The 22,583-nt window shown below is 40.1% G+C and overlaps 2 protein-coding genes across 5 annotated transcripts in view; both read right to left on the reverse strand.

The window, feature by feature from the left end:
• tmem138 (transmembrane protein 138) overlaps nucleotides 1-12,641 on the reverse strand; it is a 31,398-nt gene extending 18,757 nt beyond the window's left edge. Inside the window, exons 1-2 of one of the 2 annotated variants that reach the window (XM_063062076.1) lie at nucleotides 12,546-12,641; nucleotides 4,513-4,716 (exon numbers count right to left, since the gene is read on the reverse strand). In XM_063062076.1, coding sequence (XP_062918146.1) covers nucleotides 4,513-4,640 — 128 coding nt within the window. In that variant the 5' untranslated portion in view covers nucleotides 4,641-4,716; nucleotides 12,546-12,641. Of the gene's footprint in view, nucleotides 1-4,512; nucleotides 4,717-12,405 lie in introns of both variants that reach the window. The other variant, XM_063062075.1, reaches the window with a different exon arrangement.
• A 426-nt stretch (nucleotides 12,642-13,067) lies between these two features.
• armc7 (armadillo repeat containing 7) lies at nucleotides 13,068-22,583 on the reverse strand. Of its 3 annotated transcripts, none has more exons than XM_063062081.1 (4): nucleotides 22,539-22,583; nucleotides 18,457-18,579; nucleotides 16,058-16,201; nucleotides 13,068-14,658 (listed from the first exon to the last, which is right to left on the reverse strand). In XM_063062081.1, the coding sequence occupies exons 2-4, from the start codon at nucleotides 18,557-18,559 to the stop codon at nucleotides 14,321-14,323; spliced, it is 585 nt and encodes a 194-aa protein (XP_062918151.1). In that variant the 5' UTR covers nucleotides 18,560-18,579; nucleotides 22,539-22,583; the 3' UTR covers nucleotides 13,068-14,320. The 3 variants fall into 3 exon arrangements, with proteins under 3 accessions (XP_062918151.1, XP_062918150.1, XP_062918152.1); XM_063062080.1 differs by lacking the exon at nucleotides 22,539-22,583 and adding an exon at nucleotides 21,979-22,525; XM_063062082.1 differs by lacking the exon at nucleotides 22,539-22,583 and adding an exon at nucleotides 19,455-19,980.

The following is a 22,583-nucleotide window of genomic DNA, read 5'->3' on the forward strand; positions in this document are numbered from 1 at the left end:
TTAATTTACAGGTTCAGTTGGCGGTAAGGAAGCAAATGCAATGTCTGCATTCATTTCAAGAGGATTAAAATACAAAAGCAAGTATATAATGCAGAAGCTTTGTAAGCCATTAGTCAAAGTTCAAAGTAATTCATTGTGACTAACAGACATTCACTAGGAAACCTTCAAAGGTCAAAGTACATTTATTATCAAGTATGTATGCAGTATACAGCTCTGAGATTTGTCTTCCCACAGACAACCATGAAACAAAGAAACACCATGGATCCCCTTCAAAGAAAATATCTAACACCTATGCACAAAAAAACTGATCGCGCAAATAGCAAAAGAAGAGTGAAAAGACACACAGAATATAAAACGCCAAACCACAGAGTCCTTGACTAGGACTATTCAGTTCATTTCAATTTAGCGTTGTGTTGTTTGTTGACCGCAGGCTGCAGAGCCAGTCCGCCCTGATCAAAATCACACAAAATAGCAATTTTTAAAAAGGTGTAACCAGAAACACATATAACATGAACTACAGGGTCCAATCCACAAAAGATAGTCAATTAAACCTTGCCCAAGATCCAAGACAGGCAGGTCAAACACAGGCAAATAGCACTGAACACCCCCTCATATATTCTCTCATCCTCATTTCCAGGCTTCTTGACCCCTGCTCCAAACCTCACCAAACTCCCTCAGAGACACCAAAGCACCAGATTGCTCAATCAGCCCGAAAACACGCCATCAAAATGTAAATCACAGGTTCCAGTTGTACACAACTCAGTGGCAGAATCACATTGGAAAGAAGAAGGGTCTTTTAAGAGACTCTTAGATAGGTATACGTAGCTTAGAAAAACAGAGGGCTATGTAGTAGTGTAATTCTAGGCAGTTTCTAGAGCAGGTTACATGGTCAGAGCAGCATTTCTATGTTCTATGCTCTAAGAAGTAGTTGCTCGAACTATCTGAAGGATGTCGTCATTGGTCTTGTTGTTTACTGGCACCATCTTGGTAGAAGTCTGCCAAACTCTTAAGTACATAACATTTTTATACCCTTAAGATCAAAAGTACGACAGGTGATTCAATATAATTTCCATAGCTACAATAACATTGTTTATTTCAATACAGTATCTGACAAATGGTTCACTTGAGGTGCATATTTACAGTGGAAGCACACTGTTAATTGCTAACACACCTCTGAAGGTTCAAATGCCTTTGCCAGGACAAACTAATTCACGCAGATAGTTTAATGAGCTTCACTCTGGGAGTATGTGATGGGACAGTTTAGAGCAGTGGTTCCCAAAGAGATGAAATGCCTGAGAATGTGGAAGACACATTTTGCAACATACTTAAAGCAACAAGATTTGCTCTGTAATTGGGCAAGTCAACTTAGAAAGGCAATGAATATTTGTTTCTTGGTTACATTCATTTTATAAAAGTTGAAAGCATGGTTCAAGAGTTGTTATTTGCAAGGGGACTAAAAACTGATAAGAAGAGGGAGTCAACATTCCAGGTTTTTGATCATTTTTTCAAAGAGAAGGACATTCTGCTCACCAATATTCTTGTTTACGCAGCAGGTAGGGCACCATCAATGACAGGATGCCACTATAGGGTTTATACTTCGTTGAAAAAAAGCTGTAAATAACTTATTTACCATTCACTGTGTACTTCACAGACAACTTGTCGCAAAAAAACTAAATGATCGGCTGCACAAATCATTAAAGGTTGTTATCACTAAATAAAATGTGGAGTCCCATGCTCTCAATTCTCAACTAGTTCAAGAGCTTTTTTATTCAGAATAATGAACAGTTTGAATGCTTGCTGTTGCACACAGAAGTCAGATGGCTCTCAAAAGGAAACTGTTTGAGAGGCTCTAATGCACTTTTTGAAATTGTGATAAAATTCGTTGAAGACTTGAATGCTTCATTCAGTTATAAACTGAAGAATTAGCCATGGCATTGGCTATTTGTCAGAATAATTCACAAAGTTTAGTAAAATCAATCTTCAATTACAAGGAAATGATGTGAATCTTATCAAATTCGAATCAGTCATCTCCACATTTCTGTCCAAGTTAACTCACATTGGCCATTGCAACTTTTTCCATTTTCCGAGCCTCTCTGAGTTGGAAGAGAATGAAAGAATGCCAGATGATGATCTTCAAGTGCCCACCTCGGTGAGCTGCATAAAGACATGTCACAGAGATTTTAAGATCTCAATCCAAATTCCAGATTGGGTAATAAATCCATTCCTGAACACTTGTAATGAGGAGTTAACAGGAAAGATAGAAGAAGAACTGATCTTGCTACAAAATGACTTTGAGCTGAAGCCGACGTTCAAAAACTCATATCAAGACTTTTGGTTGCAGTAGGAGATCTCTGAATATTATCCTGCACTATGGAAAAAAAGTCAAGACGTTCTTTATTGTATTTCCAACATCATATTTAGGGGAGCGTGGTTTCATTCAGTGCAGTACCCAACTTCTTCCAAAGCAACAAAAAAGACTGTAAATTACTGAATATGGGGATCTGAGACTCCTTCTGAGTGATATTCAGCCTGATGTTGAGAAGCTGATATTACTGCACTAAGCTTATCCATCATCTCATAGAAAGGTGAAAGAGCAATGAAATAGTGAATAGTTAGACGCTCTAAATTTGTTGATGAAAGTTATTTTAACTGAAATTAAATGCATAATTTATTGGCTAAAGAAATAATTTTATTTATAGCTTTAGATAGATTTGAATAATGTTTTCAATTATCTGTTGTTGTTTTGAATTTGCAGATCTTATTTTCTTTCACTGTACATCATAAATCAAAACTCTCATTTTTTGTAATGGCTGGAAAGGGAGAAGAGGGTGGTGGGAATGCGGTTTGGGAGCCAAGAAGGTGGTAACCACTGTTGAGGGAGCTTGACTCTGTGCCTGACCCCAGGATTGTGTGATGGAATTGTGTGGAGCAGTGGTTCCCAAACACGATTTCTCCAGTCCAAATTTCTCATGATATAATGCAAAATACAGAAGTGTCACATTGTTTCTCAACAACTATAACACGCTTCAAAGTTTAAGAGAACAGTGGGTTAGCAAGACAGGAGATTTTGTAATCAATTATGGGGCACTGAGGATCAAATGCTTATAATGAGTAATTCATTTCTTACATTAACCCTGTAATCCCTCAGCTTCTCCCCCTCTTGCTACTGAGCACCCCACCACCCCCTTTATGTTTATCACCTCCTCAGAAACTCCCACTGCCCCCATGGGGTTGATATCTCCCACTTTGGGAACTACTGGTCTATAGGCTTGAGGAGAGAGAGCCAGACACTCAAGATTAGTGTTGTAATGGATGACATATTTCCCAATTATTGATGATCAACTAATTGATGAGCTAGGTGATGCTATCAGTCTAGACTGCTAACCTCCTCGAATTTGATTAAAATAGTGCAAATAACTTAGCTGTATTTGTCTGGTTTAATTATCATAACCCCATTGTTTTAACATATGCAAACATCTCATGACCACCATTTTGACACCATCTCAGCAGCTACCCACCCCCCCAAACCCCGCTGTGGCCCAGTGCTCTGCTGGATAGTACTGTTTGTTTGCAAAACTGTCCTTCTAACTTCAAACTGATGATTGCTTGCAATTTACATTTGTCAGGGGGTTTCGACTTTTATGTTACTGCGGAGGCTAATTAAAATGGCGTCTTTGTTATGTTAATGTGGGGAATGTGGCTTTGTTGTGTTAAACGCTGAGAAAGTTTGCGCTCGCAGTTTGTTTTGGTTTAGAGAGTGATAAGAGGGTGCTATTAACCAATTGGGATAGTTGTTATGGTTTTGATGTATTTGAAGATACTGTATGCGCGAGGTTTTTGGGCAGAAGGCGGGAGAGCGAGACAGAGGATGGACCAGGTGCTGTGATGTCCGCTAATGGGGTCAGACCCCGAGAGGGGTGTTCGGCGAGGAGAGGAGATGGAGACGGACTCGTGTGGAGCGTCTGGTCGACCACTGTTGTTGGTCCCGGGGTCGCAGGGTGAAGAAGAAGGTCCTTGAGCTCCAACTGTTTTGTGCACGAAGAGATTGAACTTTGATAAGTGTGGTGCCTTTTATTTTCCTTTTACATTTTATTCTCTCTTAATTATATAGTTCCAGTAATATCTATAAACTGTAAATCATTTAATTGCATCTGGTGTATTGTCTGTTATTTGGGCGGGGTGGGGTACATCCCACAGCATCCACACAAACGAATTATCCAGTTTGGCGGGGCCGAGGCTGTTTCCCTAGACGACAGCGAGCCGAGCGACCCTGAGGGCGGCCAGGGGTGCCACACATTAGTAACTGAAGACTGGTTCTCATTTAAATTAATTTCTTCTATATTCACATAATACTATTACTCCTGAATAATCCCTAACAACGTAATGAGTCTCAAATTTAGCATGGTGAATGCAAAAAGCAAGAATGGAATATAATTCCACTCCCCTCCACTCATATTTATATGAAAATAATCATATTAATCTATTATTGTTAATATAAATAACAATACTCACACAAATATTATCAGAGGAACAACTGGCTCTGTTAATAAAAGTTCAGAGAAGGAATTGGCAAACAGATCGAAGATCATTATAATGAATTGTACTGATAGTACAAGGCTGTAGTTTGATACTTGGAGCATTCCCAGGGGAAGTCTGGCGTCAACAGTACAGAGAATCAGGGCCACTGTAGTGCAAAGTCATGGTCTCCGTGATAAACTAAAACACAAAGAAATATTTCAATCACAGAATACAACAAATGGGCATACCACAACATTCTTAACATTATAAATGTTTCTCCCATCCACTACCACTAGTGTAGTGCAATCCCAGTACTGATATGGGTCACTGGGATTGGATATTGTGCTTACATCATAACGTCCAAAGTGCAACTCTAGTAGAATTTAGCTAACTTGGCAGAACAGGGAAAACTAAGCTGTTCAGCTTCATGTTGTTTATTGTGCCATTGTTCCCTATTGAACCACTGGGGGAGATGAGGGAAACACAATTACGTTCAGCACTTAATTGCAAAATCTACCAAAAAGGTAGCTCTATGTTATCCTCAAGAAACCACCAATTTTGTCCACTGGTTCTCTGCAGTATAATTTTGAAGGTGCCAGTAAAAATCGTTGGATGCCATGGTAGCGTAGTGGTTAGCTCAACACTGTCACAGCTTGGGGCATCAGAGTTAAGAGTTCAATTCTGGCTTCCCCTGCAAGAAATTTTGTACATTCCTTTCGTGTGCATGTGGGTTTCGGCTGGGTGCTTCAGTTTCCTCCCACAGTCCAAAGACAAATAGGGTAACTGGTCATTGGAAATTGTCCTGTAATTAGGCTTTGGTTGGGTGGTGTGGCTCATTGGGCAGGAAGGACCTGTTCCATGCTGCATCTCAAAATAAATTAAATAAAATTATACATCCAGATATAGCAAAACATCAAATTTCAGAACATAAACACAAGAGATTGTGCAAATGCTGGAAATTTAGAGTAACACACACAAAATGCTGGAAATCTAGAGTAACACACACACAAAATGCTGGAGTAACTTTGCAGGTCAGGCAGCATCTAAGTGAAGGAGTAAAAAGTCAACGTTCTGGGCTGAGGCCCTTCATCGGGACTGATTTAGACTGACAATTTCACAACATACGTCAGTGATAATAAACTTGACTCTGATTCCACTGCAACTAAATCCTGATAGCGTAATGCAGTGATTTGAGTTCAGTCCTGACCTTCCATGTTTCTTGTATGGAGTTTGCACATTTTATTTGTGACTGCATGGGTTTCCTTCAGAAATTCCGTTTTTTCTCTCATCTGCCAAAGTCCTGTGGGTAGTTTATTTGGTACTACAAATTGTGGTGGTGCAGGCGAGTGCCAGTGGAATTAGGGGAAATAAGTGACAGGATGAGATTGACGGAAATGCTCTCAAAAGGCTTCCTTACATTATAAAATAATCTGAGAAAAATCCAAAGTAGCTGCAGTTTTTCTTTAGAGAATTGTTTGAACTGACTGGGTATCATGAAAGCTTTTTTTAGAGAATATTGAAACTTTCTAGCTAGGCTGGTTCCAATGATGAAATACAATAGAGAACGTGGAGTTAAAAATTTGGAAAAGAGCAATTGGGGAGGAGCTAAAGACGGCACCTGTGGTTTTTGTGGACCTGGGCAACTTCTTTGAGTTCATCCACGAAACAGCTTACATAATCTGTTCTCAAGTCCTTTCTTCCCTTTGTACGGTTTCTCAGGTCCTGTCAGAGTCCATGATCTACAACTGCACTCAAACTATGTCCTTCACAAACCGTGGATTATCCTTCCTCTGAACTCGCCAAGCAGCCTGTGTTTCGGGATCTCCAGGAGTGGTTTGGAAGATGAGCATCTTCAGGGTGCGGCCCTGATTCCTCACCGATATCACTGACTGAAGCATCGTGAGAAATCGAAACTCCAAGACAGCGGGCCTGGCTATCGGAGGCCTTTGCACTAGAGTGATCAGTCTCTCTCTTGATGGTGAGAGAGTTTATCTCACCAAGTTTATCGTTCCTTAAATAAGATGGTCAAAAACATTTGCAATTTTCTGGTGTGGTTAATCAGTACTGTGTAGGCTTCTGGCAAGACCTCTCAAGCTTCTCCTTTGCAACAGAGGCCAATGATCCAATTGTTTTCCTACTTGCTTACTGAACAGATGTATTAATTTTGTGTTTGATATTAAATCAACTTGATCCCGATGAACCAGCACATCCTTTCTTATTCCCCATCCCTATTTAAACAGTATTCTCTTTTCTTTGTTTCCTGCCAACTTTCTCCTCATTATCTGCCAATTTTCTGCCATATTTTTGGTTACTGTTTCTGCATCATAGAAACATAGAAACATAGAAAATAGGTGCAGGAGTAGGCCATTCGGCCCTTCGAGCCTGCACCGCCATTTATTATGATCATGGCTGATCATCCAACTCAGAACCCAGCCTTCCCTCCATACCCCCTGACCCCTGTAGCCACAAGGGCCATATCTAACTTCCTTTTAAACATAGCTAATGAACTGGCCTCAACAGTTTGCTGTGGCAGAGAATTCCACAGATTCACCACTCTCTGTGTGAAGAAGTTTTTCCTAACCTCGGTCCTAAAAGGCTTCCCCTCTATCCTCAAACTGTGACCCCTCGTTCTAGACCTCCCCAACATCGGGAACAATCTTCCCGCATCTAGCCTGTCCAATCCCTTTAGGATCTTATACGTTTCAATCAGATCCCCCCTCAATCTTCTAAATTCCAACGAGTACAAGCCCAGTTCATCCAGTCTTTCTTCATATGAAAGACCTGCCATCCCAGGAATCAATCTGGTGAACCTTCTTTGTACTCCCTCTATGGCAAGGATGTCTTTCCTCAGATTAGGGGACCAAAACTGCACACAATACTCCAGGTGTGGTCTCACCAAGGCCTTGTACAACTGCAGTAGTACCTCCCTGCTCCTGTACTCGAATCCTCTCGCTATAAATGCCAGCATACCGTTCGCCTTTTTCACCGCCTGCTGTACCTGCATGCCCACTTTCAATGACTGGTGTATAATGACACCCAGGTCTCGTTGCACCTCCCCTTTTCCTAATCGGCCACCATTCAGATAATAATCTGTTTTCCTATTTTTGCCACCAAAGTGGATAACTTCACATTTATCCACATTAAATTGCATCTGCCATGAGTTTGCCCACTCACCCAACCTATCCAAGTCACCCTGCATCCTCTTAGCATCCTCCTCACTGCTAACACTGCCACCCAGCTTCGTGTCATCCGCAAACTTGGAGATGCTGCATTTAATTCCCTCATCCAAGTCATTAATATATATTGTAAACAACTGGGGTCCCAGCACTGAGCCTTGCGGTACCCCACTAGTCACCGCCTGCCATTCTGAAAAGGTCCCGTTTATTCCCACTCTTTGCTTCCTGTCTGCTAACCAATTCTCCACCCACACCAATACCTTACCCCCAATACCGTGTGCTTTAAGTTTGCACACTAATCTCCTGTGTGGGACCTTGTCAAAAGCCTTTTGAAAATCCAAATATGCCACATCCACTGGTTCTCCCCTATCCACTCTACTAGTTACATCCTCAAAAAATTCTATGAGATTCGTCAGACATGATTTTCCTTTCACAAATCCATGCTGACTTTGTCCGATCATTTCACCGCTTTCCAAATGTGCTGTTATCACATCCTTGATAACTGACTCCAGCAGTTTCCCCACCACCGACGTTAGGCTAACCGGCCTATAATTCCCCGGTTTCTCTCTCCCTCCTTTTTTAAAAAGTGGGGTTACATTAGCCACCCTCCAATCCTCAGGAACTAGTCCAGAATCTAACGAGTTTTGAAAAATTATCACTAATGCATCCACTATTTCTTGGGCCACTTCCTTAAGCACTCTGGGATGCAGACCATCTGGCCCTGGGGATTTATCTGCCTTCAATCCCTTCAATTTACCTAACACCACTTCCCTACTAACATGTATTTCGCTCAGTTCCTCCATCTCACTGGACCCTCTGTCCCTTACTATTTCTGGAAGATTATTTATGTCCTCCTTAGTGAAGACAGAACCAAAGTAATTATTCAATTGGTCTGCCATGTCCTTGCTCCCCATAATCAATTCACCTGTTTCTGTTTGCAGGGGACCTACATTTGTCTTTATCAGTCTTTTCCTTTTTACATATCTATAAAAGCTTTTACAGTCCGTTTTTATGTTCTCTGCCAGTTTTCTCTCATAATCTTTTTTCCCCTTCCTAATTAAGCCCTTTGTCCTCCTCTGCTGAACTCTGAATTTCTCCCAGTCCTCAGGTGAGCCACTTTCTCTGGCTAATTTGTATGCTACTTCTTTGGAATTGATACTATCCCTAATTTCTCTTGTCAGCCACGGGTGCACTACCTTCCTTGATTTATTCTTTTGCCAAACTGGGATGAACAATTGTTGTAGTTCATCCATGCAACCTTTAAATGCCTGCCATTGCATATCCACCGTCAATCCTTGAAGTGTCATTTGCCAGTCTATCTTAGCTAATTCACGTCTCATACCTTCAAAGTTACCCCTCTTTAAGTTCAGAATCTTTGTTTCTGAATTAACTACGTCACTCTCCATGTTAATGAAGAATTCCACCATATTATGGTCACTCTTACCCAAGGGGCCTCTCACGACAAGATCGCTAATTAACCCTTCCTCATTGCTCAAAACCCAGTCCAGAATAGCCTGCTCTCTAGTTGGTTCCTCGACATGTTGGTTCAAAAAACCATCCCGCATACATTCCAAGAAATCCTCTTCCTCAGCACCTTTACCAATTTGGTTCACCCAGTCTACATGTAGATTGAAGTCACCCATTATAACTGCTGTTCCTTTATTGCACACATTTCTAATTTCCTGTTTAATACCATCTCCGACCTCACTACTACTGTTAGGCGGCCTGTACACAACTCCCACCAGCGTCTTCTGCCCCTTAGTGTTACGCAGCTCTACCCATATCGATTCCACATCTTCCCGGCTTATGTCCTTCCTTTCTATTGCGTTAATCTCTTTTTTAACCAGCAACGCCACCCCACCTCCCCTTCCTTCATGTCTATCCCTCCTGAATATTGAATATCCCTGAACGTTGAGCTCCCATCCCTGGTCACCCTGGAGCCATGTCTCTGTGATCCCAACTATATCATAATCATTAATAACAATCTGCACTTTCAATTCATCCACCTTATTACGAATGCTCCTTGCATTGACACATAAAGCCTTCAGGCGCTCTTTTACAACTCTCTTAGCCCTTTTTAATGCTTGCCCTGGATTTGTCGGCCTGCCACTTTTACTTGCTAGTTATATCCTGAAAGAGCTCTTAAATTTGTCAGACACAATTTCCCTTTCATAAAAAAACAGGGTTATTCTGCACAAACACATTACATTTATCGAGGTGTCCTAACACGACATGATTAATAATAAATTCCAGTTCTTCCTCAGTGATAGGTGTCAGGTTCACTGGTCCAGTTTATTGATTCTTCTTTTTCCTTCCCCTCCCTCTCCGCCTTTCTCCCTCTCCCTCCTTGAATAGAGGCATTATAATCTACAACTTTCCAACTTACTTGGACCTCTTCAGAATCTCGGACTTATTGGAAGTTACAGATCCACTACTGTTATGTATTTAATATTTAGCCATATTTGAGTAATCTTGTGCATATATATCCATTGATCAAGCATTCTTGTTCGTTTAAATAATCCATTATGGGTTATATAAGTGAATTGCATATGTCATCATGTTACCACGTGATATGTGTGCACCTTGCTTAAAGTAAACATGTAGTTAGACCCTCATTCCCGGACTCCCGAGTCTTCCTTTGAGTTAGTTTAACGTTTTGAAGTTACAAAACATAACTACCGCTGCAATCATTGCTTTCAAGACCCTACGACGCAAGCCATCAGGTCCAGAGGACTTATCAGTCAGTCCTGTTAACTTCTGGTACCTTTTTCTGCAGGTGGTGAATGCATTAAGTTCCTTTCTCTTTATTGAACCCCTATATTTTCTATTACTGGAATGTCTTTGGCATGATTCAAAATGTCCTTTTTCAAAATCTCTACTTTTTCTTTATACTTCCGCTAATGCTCCACCTGCCCCTCGTACCCCATCCGTTATTTATATATACACATTCTTTCTCTCACTCTCCTTTTTCTCCCTCTGTCCCTCTGACTATACCCCTTGCCCATCCTCTGGGTTCCCCCCCTTTCCTTCTCCCTGGGCCTCCTGTCCCATGATCCTCTCATATCCCTTCACCTGTCCAGCTCTTGGCTCCATCCCTCCTCCACCCCCCCCAACCCCCGTCTTCCATCATTTCGGATCTCCCTCTCCCCCTCCCACTTTCAAATCTCTTACTAGCTCTTCCTTCCATCAGTCCTGACGAAGGGTCTCGGCCTGAAACGTCGATTGTACCTCTTCCTACAGATGCTGCCTGGTCTGCTGCGTTCACCAGCAACTTTGATGTGTGTTGCTTTTTCTTTATTTTCCGTTATTAGTTTCCCAGGCACATTATTTTTAGATGACAAAAGCTCCTCAAGTACACAAGTTTATATTTCTTGCTAGTTCAATATGGATTTTCGCTTTTTAAGCTACCCTCTTCTGCTTTTTAAAGTTTTCTGGTTTTCAGCTTATCACTATTCTTTACAACCAAAATAACATCTTTGGTACTTATCTTCCAAATTTTCTTGTTCTTCATCAATAACTGAATTCACTTGGTGCAACTAAATGTGGGGAAACATGCCAAGTAGTATGATGTGGCAAAATTGGCACTGAACCAAAGATAGAAGTACTTAAGATGCCATAAGATTGATCAAAGGATAGGTCTAGAGACAGAGATGGTCCAGACCTTAAAAGGCATTAACACTAATGGTGTGCCACATGAAAACAGTAGTCATAAAGACTTCATGACCATTGAAATACCTTTTACTCACGAAACTGCACGACCAATGCTGGCTGTCTGCTCTGACCTACCACTTAAAAACTTTCCTGCAGATGACTATAACTTTAGTACTAAATGCAGAGAAAATACAGGTTTCAGTACAGCAATTTCGATGTCCATCCATATTAAGAGCTTCCTTCCAAAAAAAAAATTCAGCTCCCCTCTATTCCATACTTTCTTCCCAGTCTTTCTCTCAAGAACAAAAAAAAAGCACATTACAGTAACGTTTTTATATTTTCGAGTTTTCAGCATCTTCGGGTTTTGTAGCACACACACAAAATGCTGGAGGAACTTAGCTGATCAGAGAACGTCAATGAAAAGGAACAGAGTTGACGTTTCGGGCCGAAACCCATCATCAGGATTGATGCTGCCTGACCTGCTTAGTATTTTATGTGCATTACTCCAGCATCTGCAGAATCTCTGTGTTTTGCCCTTTCATTTCCCTTACAATACCCAGGCATAGAGAGAGGAACTTTACAATATCGAATTATGACGTTCCAGAGAGGGAGCCTTAGTTATTCAACATTAAGATAAATATCTACGACAGAATAGTAACTACATTTCGTCCAATGAACCACTTTGCTTGAATATTAATCATCTAAAAATGTACAAATCTACAGACAATGTAGACGGGAAGCTGCGTCCAATGACAGAAGTTTCTGCTTTGCGCGGAAAGGGAATAAAAAAATTTGAATCACTTAGATTTAATACGAGCAAAATGAAATTAATGATTATTTAAAGGCTGGTGTCTTTAGAATCAGAAAATTGTATGTTATCATCCCAACAACTGGTAGCAAAACGGTGCAATAGTTTAACCATTACGTGCATGATTTATGTTGATCTCTGAAAGTATAAATTAGGGTTGGTCCAATGATTTTCCTTGTGAATATAAAGTATGGAGAGAATCCTCTGATTTCTGAGCGCTCTCCCCACCTCCAGCAACGAAATGCTTCTTACCTGCCAGCCTGTTTCTTATCCATTTCCAGATTACACCGCCAATAATTACCATTAAATATATGTTCCCAAATTCAAGATAACAGGAACTTTATCATGACCCGGGACAAAAGGCAGGGTTATATTCGTATAAAATTGCTCACTCGGCAACAGGCCCCGCTTTCCACACCCGATTCCAGCTTTCATGGAAACCGCGACGCGACAACACGACGCATGCGCACGACTGGGCCTCAGGCGCCTCACGATACTCACAGCAGCGACACCTACCGGAGCAAACGGACAGGGCAGCTCGATTTCGAGCAGTCACATTCTGCTAATGAACATCAGCATGTGCAGGATTGGGACAGATCAAACTGCGACCCATCAATAAGAGATAATTGTAATGAAGTACTTCGAAACACCCATCAAACCGTTTGCTGCAGTCAAAGGACAGCGGTGACTTTATCACGTCCATTTAGGAGAGCGCCAACCACATCATCAAGAAAAATCAGCATCCTGGAGGCTTTGGTGCTACTGGGTTGGCCTACTTTTTACACTACTAAGTATTGCCCTTACTAATATACCAATGCAGTTTTAATTAACTTTTAAACATTATTTGTTGCACAATAAAATATTTTTCAGTGAGTTTAAAGCGAGTACAAAAACAAAAAAATGAATTTAAAGGTTCAAAGGTTCATTTATTATCAAAATATACAACTCTGAAATTCATTAATCCTCTGGGTAACCATGAAACCTTGAAAGAAAGGCAGCACTATCATCAACCCCCAAATCACACCTTTCCGCAAAAAAAACTCAGAACAAAAATGGAAAGGGAATGTAATGTAGGAAACTGGGCATCAGGGTGTTTCAAGGGATCACAGGAATGGGGCCTCAGGAAACCTCAGTAATACAGAATCATAAGGATGGGCAACGGTTATAAATCCTTCCACCTAGAAAAACCAAAAGTCGCTGCAACATGTTATCATTAGTTGGAACAAAAATTGTTTACAACTTGGCAAGTCTTACTATTTTTACCCGGCATTACCCTTGATATATCTGATTGATCAGTTGCAGTCCAAAATTATGACAAGATTGTGACACCAACATCTTCAACATCCCACGCACAATGTGTTTTATTCACTTAGTCACAACTTGAACTTTTATTCCACTCCTGATATGTTAGTATCCTGCAGTGAGTTATTTAAGGAGTGTAACAACTTGAATATAACAAATGAACCATAAACATCTCATGAATGATCAATTAAAGTTTTTCTTGTCTTTAGTCTTAGACAGACAGTGGTTTAATAAGATGCTGCGAAAAATGTTTAATTACCTGAGCAGGATCAAGTTTTAATATTTCACATGAAAGATGACACCTGAAGCAAAATTGCATTCACTATCACCTAAAATGTGCCAACACATGCAGGCAGGTTCGTCAGCAATATCATTATCAGATAGCGAACTGGGACTGAAAATAAAATTGCAATCCATCAATAAAAGATAATACAGCTTTCTTATAGACTTTGAGTCACCTTTTCAATCCCAAAGCAGGCAGTGATGTATTTTTGAAGTGCTATCACTGTTAAAAATGTAGAAAATGTGTCAGCCAATTCACAAACAATAAACCTCTGCAAAACAAAGTACAATAATTTTAGCGAAAGATGCACAAGGGATTAATAATGGCCAGGGCACTTAAGAAAACTTTCTTGCCCTTCTACCAAGTAATTTTAAGTAATCTTTATGCTTTAACTATAAGAGAAGACCCTCAACTTAAATTTTAACAGTATGGTCTCCATAGCAAGATATTACACCATAAACTATTGAGAAACTGAACAATTCAGATAAAACACAGTATTCACATGCAATTTTTGTAATGACAGTTCATCACACAGTGATGAGTCCATGAACTCCTTTCCCGAAGCATCAGAATTTTCTGAGCCTATTCTTTTGGAAGTGGTATTCCCAAAGCTGTGTGATTCTGCAGATTTCTGGCTTTTTCTACTTCTTCTGAAGAGCAGACATCTTTTAGAAACAAAGTTGCTAAGTTACTCAGACGCTTGTTTTTGGACAGAGAAAACCGTAGCATACACTGAATAACCGGCATTGATGCTATTTCTTTGTGGGACAAAGGAGTCACTAGGTACATTAACGTGGTAATGGCAGACAGCACAGTTTCCTCATTAGAGCTGGATAAGCAGTCCAGTACTGCCTGAACTCCTTTATTCTGTAAAATATATTCTTTGTTCTGTTTGTCAAGGCACAAGTTACAGAGACCACCTGTAGGAAATCAAAATATTGATAAAGCTTGGGTCCAATATAAGTCCACAAAAATAGGGTAATTTATACGAATTACAAGTCCAAATATAATGAATGCCAACTCTCATTAAACATGAATTTTACTATCAACGTTACACAGCTTCCTTTTCATTAAAATTTTGGAACATTACAAATTTCAAAAGATTAATATCACCAAATTAACATTGCTCCAAAAGTGTGGAGACATTAATATAACTTCATCAACACAAATTTTTGACTCCATTAGGAAATCTGAAGATTTATCATTACCTTTGAGAAACTGTGAAGAGTACCCATCATACTCCAAGAGGTGCAAACTGAAAAATCACCCATTTTCTATGTAAGTCAGTTACAGGTTAGCAACCAAGTAGTGACAGCAGATTGATTAGAAAAGTTACAAGCACCATATGATCTGTAAAATTCTTTCAATTACAATTCTTTTCATTGATATGACAGGAAAAGCCTTACACTTGGATTGCCAGTCTGTCAATCCGCTCAGTTGCCTCCAGAGATGTCAAATGGATGAACAACAATTTCTGCAGACTGATACAATGCCTTTCATAATTTGTGACTTAGAGCTATGATATTTTAGGACATATAACTTGTGAGGATCAGTGCCTATATTATCCAACGCTGAAACAGATTCCAGTGAGGGGCTGTCTGCTGCCTTTGAGGGATGTCAAAGCCAGGTGCCATTCAGTGGAGTCAGCAATGAGATATTTGCCCCCCTGAGTTGTATGAGTAAGTAATTCATAACTGATCTCTGGATCAAATAAAATACTTCTCTTAGGGACACACACAAAAATGCTAAAGAAACTCAGCAGGCCAGGCAGCATCTGTGGAAAAAGAGTAAACAATTGATGCTTTGGGCCGAGACCCTTCATCGGGACTAATGGTGAAGGGTCTTGCCCAAAGCGTCGACTTTTACTCCTTTCCATAGATGCGGCCTGGCCTGCTGAGTTCCTCCAGTATTTCATGTGTGTTGCTTAGATTTCCAGCATCTGCAGATTTTCTTGTCTTTGTGCCACTTCTCTGCAGGTGTGGGAAGGCCAGGGGGGCAGGGTGTTGAATCATGTTTCACAACTCAAAATACCATGTTCTACAACTCAGAATACTTACTGATAAGCTTCATCACCCAACATCACATAAACAGTAGATATTAAACAAATGAGATTATAGTCCAATGATATGTGATATGGTATGTTTTCTAATATATAAACCCTTGTCAAGAGTTCTCAAAATAAGTATGGTTAAAAGGATTTTCTGCTCTGACAAGAACCATGGAATGAACCATGGAATGAACCACATATAGAGATTTCAGATTACCCAATTATAGGAGCAAGCAGTGAGGTGACTAAAAAAAACTTTTTTTTTTCTTTACCTATTCCAAATTCTACAAATCTTTCATTTTCTTCTGTGAGCATGTCCAGGAATAGGTCAATGACCTGCAGCTGTCGAAGATACTGATAGTTACTGGGATCATAAGCAAAATTAGCCAGGTTTGCCAGAACTTGCTCCTTTGACTCTGAGAAGTGTAAGTAAAACAATGTTAGTGTTTATACACAGTACACATACAGGAACATCAGCCCATTTGTCAGTATGTTTATCAGTCCCAATATCATATTTAATGAACATTATTTTGTAAAAAAAATCTCAATAACTCTTTCTCTGTAAAACCTCCTCTGTATATGTCCTATTCGACTTAGATTATACCCTTGTCAGCTGGCTATGCTTTCGTGTTCCAGTGACTCTCATAGTTGTGTTGTTTGGAGTCTTGCACACCTAGTAAAGGACCTTTGCAAAACAGTCTGAGTTAAGTACCAGAACTTCAAATTTCTTAAGATCCAAAAGTAAAACAGGCATTTTCACGAACTGGCCAATTCTCTGCAACTCTGAAGATGGATGAGGGCTGCAGCATGTTGGAGACCACCTTGGTACAGGATCCAAGGCTTCATCCCAACCAAATATTGATGTTGTCACTTGAGCAGATCATGTAAGACCTCTGCAAGGACTGCAATGTTGCAAAGGCTGCAGTGATGGTTGTGTGATGATAGAGTCAATAGTGGTGTTCACCAAGAGTCTTGCACACATGCCTACATGCAGGTGGAAGTCACACTGATATCGACAGCACTCTCTGGATAGCAAATATTTATAATAACGAAAGAGCTGAAGATGATACGTGTCAGTGCACAATAGTTGTAAAAATACTAAGTACCCTAAAATTAGAATGACAGTTCATGGGACATAGTTACAACCATAACTATGAATATTGGAATTCATGACATCTGCACCAAATCCTAAATATCAAGAAACTGGTAGCCTTCTAGAGAAGGCTCTCAATAAAATAAAAGGAGTAGATTTGATTGAGGGGAAGCTTAAGACATGTGAAACAAAAACAGAATTTGGCCTTTTCACCATTGCAGCTGTTCTACAAATCAATTATACATTGGCTGATTTTTTTTCAACCACAACATCCCCTTTCTGTACCAACTGATAATCCCTTAATTTCTTAATATCTAAAAAAAAGTTACCGATTTAAAGGAACAGGTAAGATCATAAGCAAAATTCGCATAATGATAAGTTATATAACATCAGAGATGACGGTACATGAAAAAAAGAAATCAATAAAGAATTGAAGTTAAGTGATGGTACCTAAATAGTGAGTAGTATGGTGGATGAATTAGTAACGCAAGTAGATTCAAATGACTTTGATGAAAGAAATGTAACACAGTCATGGTTTTCCAAGGCAAGGAGAGGAAGAATTAAAAATTTCTAAGGTACATGCAATTTAGAAACAATAAAGAAATTAAAAAACTGAAACACAATTGGCATGAAGTAGCCCTAACAATACAAGATGGCAGCAGTGAGAAATAACTTTGGCTCACAAGAACAGAAAGCATAATTAGTATGGGTGGGGAGAAGCAATAACAAGAGATAAAAGCAGTGGGATTGTTTACATGACTACTATCAACAGTACTGTTGGAGAGAGAATTAAATAAGAAAATGGAATTTCTAGCAAATATAATATAATGATGGGAGACTTTAATATCCACGTGGACTGCAGAAATCAAATTACCAAAAATACATCGAAGCTGTTTTCACAGAATGGATTTGAGACAATTTGTAATTTCATAATAAGCCATCCTTTAGATAAGTTATCGCAATATAGGACTGTTTCACAGTTAATCAAAGAATAATATAATTCAGTACGAAACTAGCGTCTTGAATTTAAATAAAGCCAGTTTCATAGAGACGTGAAATGACTTAGAGGTGGTTAATTGGGAAATGAGAGTATATAGTCTGAAAGTAGATAAACAAAGACAAATTGCTTAGAGTATTGTTTTTAGTTCTGGTCGTCACACTAGAAGAAGAATATGATTTCACTGGAGAAATTGCAAGAGAGATTCACCAGCAAACTGTCTGAATTGAAGAACTTGAGTTATGGGGAGAGATTAGATAGGCTGGGTGAAGCATAATTAGGAATAGTTAGGAACAGACGAAAAGTCTTTAGAGGATTGTAGATCATTGAGTATATTCATGGCTGAGATTGAAAGTCTCTGATGGAACTGGGCAGGAATATTCCAGGCACGATATACAGGATCAGTCATGATACTGAATGACAAAGCAGGTTTGAGAAGCTTTTTAGCCTACTCCTGTTTATATAAATTTTATTCTTTTCCCTGTGAATGTTCTTTGTTTTAAACATTTCTTATTTAGAATCTCTATCTTAAGTTATGACTGATAATCATGGATTACCATTGAACACTTCTGCTATCTTACCTTGACTGTCAGTATCTTGAAATTCAGTAACAAGGGCTTGGAGATAATCAAACCGATCTTGCCCCTGGGACCTACTTTGTACATACCGACTAGAGGTGGCCATGTCAATTGAACTCCATTCAGCTGTATAGAAACAAGAAAATTGATCACAAAGCTTGTAATTTCAGTATGTAAATCTTTGCCCAACATAAATTAAAACAGACAAAATTCACTGATGTTTCTCCTGGTTGGGATTTTCAGAGTGAGGAATAAGGGAATGACCATTCCTGACAGAGGTGAGAAGAAAATGGTGAGTCATTGTAATTCTCTCCCAAGAGAACTATGGAGGCTCAGTTGCTTAGTATATTCAAGGCAGAGAGTGATAGACCTTTAGATATTAAGGGAATCAAGCAATATTGGTTGGGCAGGAATGTTATCCAAAATAAAATATTAGTCATGATCTTGCTGAGCAGTGGAGCATAATAAGTGTGACCACCTGGCTTACTTCTGACCCTATTCATGTTCTTACATTTGAACTTTGCCAGGTTTCACCTAGATAACAATAGCAGGGTTATGAAGATTAATAGTTCCAATGATCTTGTAACCAATGTGAAAAGCTATTCAGAATGACATATTGGGGTATATGGCATCTGAAAAACATAAAGGCATAGCATTACTAGTTTAATGATTCGGGCTTGTTTTAACTCCTTCCACCCTACAAATTAGAGTGTAAGAGATCTTTATAATGCACAGGATTTTGTTGCAAGAGACTGAACTGCCAAGACCACAAATCCCTGAAAGTACTTATCTACTTTTACAAAGAAAAACTTTCTTTTCACAAACTCTACTGGTAATGTTGCTAAAGCTGGTGGGAGAGGAAACTGAAGTTGAATCATGCCCGGATTCCTGTTATTATGCAACCCAGAAACAGAATTTGATGTTTGTTGATCAGTTGTTCGTTGGAGGAGATTTAGTGCAACTGCTCATCCAGTAAGATTTTCTCTTAAGGTGTTGTGTACTTGTGGATCCTCAGGTGGCTGTAGAGGCTGATCCAGGACCCACATATTCTGGAGGTTGTGGTTAGTGGTTGGGTCCTTTGGTTGTTCATTCTCTCCTTTCACAGCTTCCACTTGTTCACAACTCATGCAGTGCAGCCCTCCCCTCTCTAGAACAGGTTTCTGCCAGGTGCATCTATTGAGTGCAATATCTTCCCAGTTTTTACATGTAATGCTGAAATTCGACAAGCTGATTTAATGTTATCTTTGAAGCGTTTCCGTTGTTCTCCAGGGGCTTGCTGACCTTCCTTCAACTGGGAATAAAGGATCCGTTTGGGGAGATGTGAGTTGAGCATCCTAATGATATGACCTTTCCTTTGGAGGAGCTATTGATTTTTCATGGTGAAAGTGCTGGCTTCTTCCAGAATGCTGGTGTTGGTGCATCTGTTGGTGAATATGTCAAACAGGTCATTTCTCCTCATTTGGTATTTCCACCAAACAGTCATCACAAGCAGATTGGGCTACTAAATCTGAATGGTCTACTCTTGTTCATATGCTTAGCCCATGAGAAAAGCCCCTTCACTCCACTTAACCTGCCATGGTTTTAACAGAGCCATCCAGTCATTCCCACTCCATAGTCTGTCCCTGAAATCGTCAATATTTGTTTCCTTAATGTATTTAAATACTTGCTCTTTGAAAGCCAGTTTTTCACCAAACACACTTTTTGACAGTGCATCCTGAACTCTAATCACTTATTGCACAAAACTATGTTCCTTTGGGCTCTTCTGACAATCATTCTAAACCGTTGCAAATAGTCCTTTATTCTATCACAGCAGGTGGTTTCTTTCTCTTCATATTGTCCAGAATATTCATGATTTTCATTGCTGACAAATGGGCCATGGGGGACTAATACTTATTTCTAAGTACTATGTACTGTCCAACTTATTCCCACTGCAGCCATTTATGGTAAGCATTCTACTTGGATACACAGCCCATTATGTCACTATGGCTCCCAATGTCATCCATGGGCTTCTCGCTGTACAGCTCCAATACCTTCTCCTACTGTCATAAAAGGCTGGAGAGATGTCTCTACCAAAGGAGGTGTAAGGTGCTCCTTCCCTCCACTAGCCTGCAGGACACCCGAGAGCAAGGTGTAACAGCTGCTTAGCAGGGTCATGTGAAGCCATGGGAGAAGCTGGTAGCTGGTCATATGAGCTGCCAGTGCATATCACTAGTCCGGGTTATGTGACCACTGACATGAGGCAGACAATTTGTGAAGAGTATTGACACCACCCAGAAGGTGGCAATGGCAAACCACTTCTGTAGAAAAATTTGCCAAGAACAATTGTAGTCATGGTTATTAAGGTCCATCATCACCCAGGGCAAGACTTCTTCTCATTGTTATAGTCAGGAAGGAGGTACGGAATCAGAATCAGGTTTATTATCACCGGCATGTGAGGCGAAATTTGTTAACTTGGCAGCAGCCCGTTCAATGCAATACATAATATAGAAGAGAAAAAAAATAAAATAGCAATAATAAATAAGTAATCAATTACAGTATACATATATTGAATAGACGTGTGGCACGTGGCCAACTGGTTAGGGCGTTGGACTAGCGATCTGAAGGTCATGGGTTCGAGCCTTGGCCAAGGCAGCATGCGTTCTTGAGCAAGGCACTTAACCACACAATGCTCCAGTCTATCCAGCTGAGAATGGGTACTGGCAAAATGCTGGGGGTTAACCTCGCGATAGACTGACGTCCTATCTGGGGGGGGGGGTGAGTCTCGTACTCTCAGTCGCTTCACGCCACGGAAACCGGCATTAGCACCAGCCTGATGGGCCACAAGGGTCATGACAGACTTTAATCTTAATCTAATATTGAATAGATTAAAAATCATGCAAAATGTATATTAAAAGTGAAGTAGTGTCCAAGGGTTCAATGTCCATTTAGGAATCAGATGGCAGAGGGGTAGAAGCTGTTCCTGAATTGCTGAGTGTGTGCCTTCAGGCTTCTGTACCTCCTACCTGATGGTAACAGTGAGAAAAGTATACATATATATATACACTTACTGTAATTGACTTATTTTTTCTTTCCATATTATCAAATATTGCATTGTTACTAAGTTAACAAATTTTCACCACACATACATACATAATAAACCTGCTTCCAATGAGCTCTTGGCCAAGAACTGTTAGGTCAGCGGCTGAAGTGAATGGCTTTTTTATGAAATGTCAATCCTCACTTCAGTCCTGCAGTCCATTCTCACCTGACTTATGGGTTATAGTTTAATTTGACTCTGCACAATGGAAAAGGTACAGTACAGACGGTTGTGAGTCGATAAACTGAGGCAGGGTCACAACTGGACAATGAAACCGAAGTGACAATAGATTATTCCTAACAAAAGCACAAATGTATGATCAAATACTTTAAAAAAAAATCAAATGTAACAAACCGGTTCTGATTCAGAAACTGGGAGGCAGGGAAGGAGTCACTGAAAAGGAAACAGAATTTATTGCAAGGCTTCAACCTCAGTAAAGTTTTGCTCACCTAGAATTAAGAGACAGTTAAGCGAGTGCTGGTAGAATAATGCTGGTTCATGCGATTGCTCGATCTTTCAAATCATAACAAGCTGTACCTTTTCAAATATTGTCAATCAGATAGCTTCAAACAAGGCAAGTTTAGCTCTTCGTGCTGAGGCCAGAATAATTTTAAACAGCTGCGAATTGTCTGGGAGAGAACTGTTCGCAGGTATTTATACAGGTCAATCTATTTTGACTGTGAATTTGTTAAGTGTATCTCGTTACAGTGTGCGGAAGTTCAGTTCTGCTACAGACAAACAGAAAGGTCTCGGCCCGAAACGTCGACTGTTTACTCCATCTTTTTCATAGATGCTGCCCAACCTGCTGAGTTCCTCCAGCATTCTGGATGTGTTGCTTAGGAGCCTTCACTTTACGAGTTGGCATATACATAGGACTACTGCTTCAAACAGTAGTAACAACCTGAGATGAGACTTTTGTTGCAGGCCCGACGCGACAAAGCAGAGATATCACGACAAACACAGTAAAAGCCAGATGGCTGCCAAACACAGGCCAGCGAGGACCACTCACCTCCCGAATACACCTCCGTCACCAGGCTCCGAAACTGGCGCGCTA

The sequence above is a fragment of the Mobula hypostoma genome, chromosome 11, assembly GCF_963921235.1.
Source record: "Mobula hypostoma chromosome 11, sMobHyp1.1, whole genome shotgun sequence".
Lineage (NCBI taxonomy): Eukaryota > Metazoa > Chordata > Chondrichthyes > Myliobatiformes > Myliobatidae > Mobula > Mobula hypostoma.

What these genes read in the sequence shown, in the direction of transcription:
- armc7 (XM_063062081.1), bottom strand. Translation starts at nt 18,559, where the DNA reads ATGGCCACCTCTAGTCGGTATGTACAAAGTAGGTCCCAGGGGCAAGAT. An exon ending in TCAAGATACTGACAGTCAAG is followed by an intron (nt 16,202 to 18,456) that starts GTAAGATAGCAG and finishes TACACTTCTCAG; the next exon opens with AGTCAAAGGAGCAAGTTCTG. An exon ending in ATTTGTAGAATTTGGAATAG is followed by an intron (nt 14,659 to 16,057) that starts GTAAAGAAAAAA and finishes GATTTCCTACAG; the next exon opens with GTGGTCTCTGTAACTTGTGC.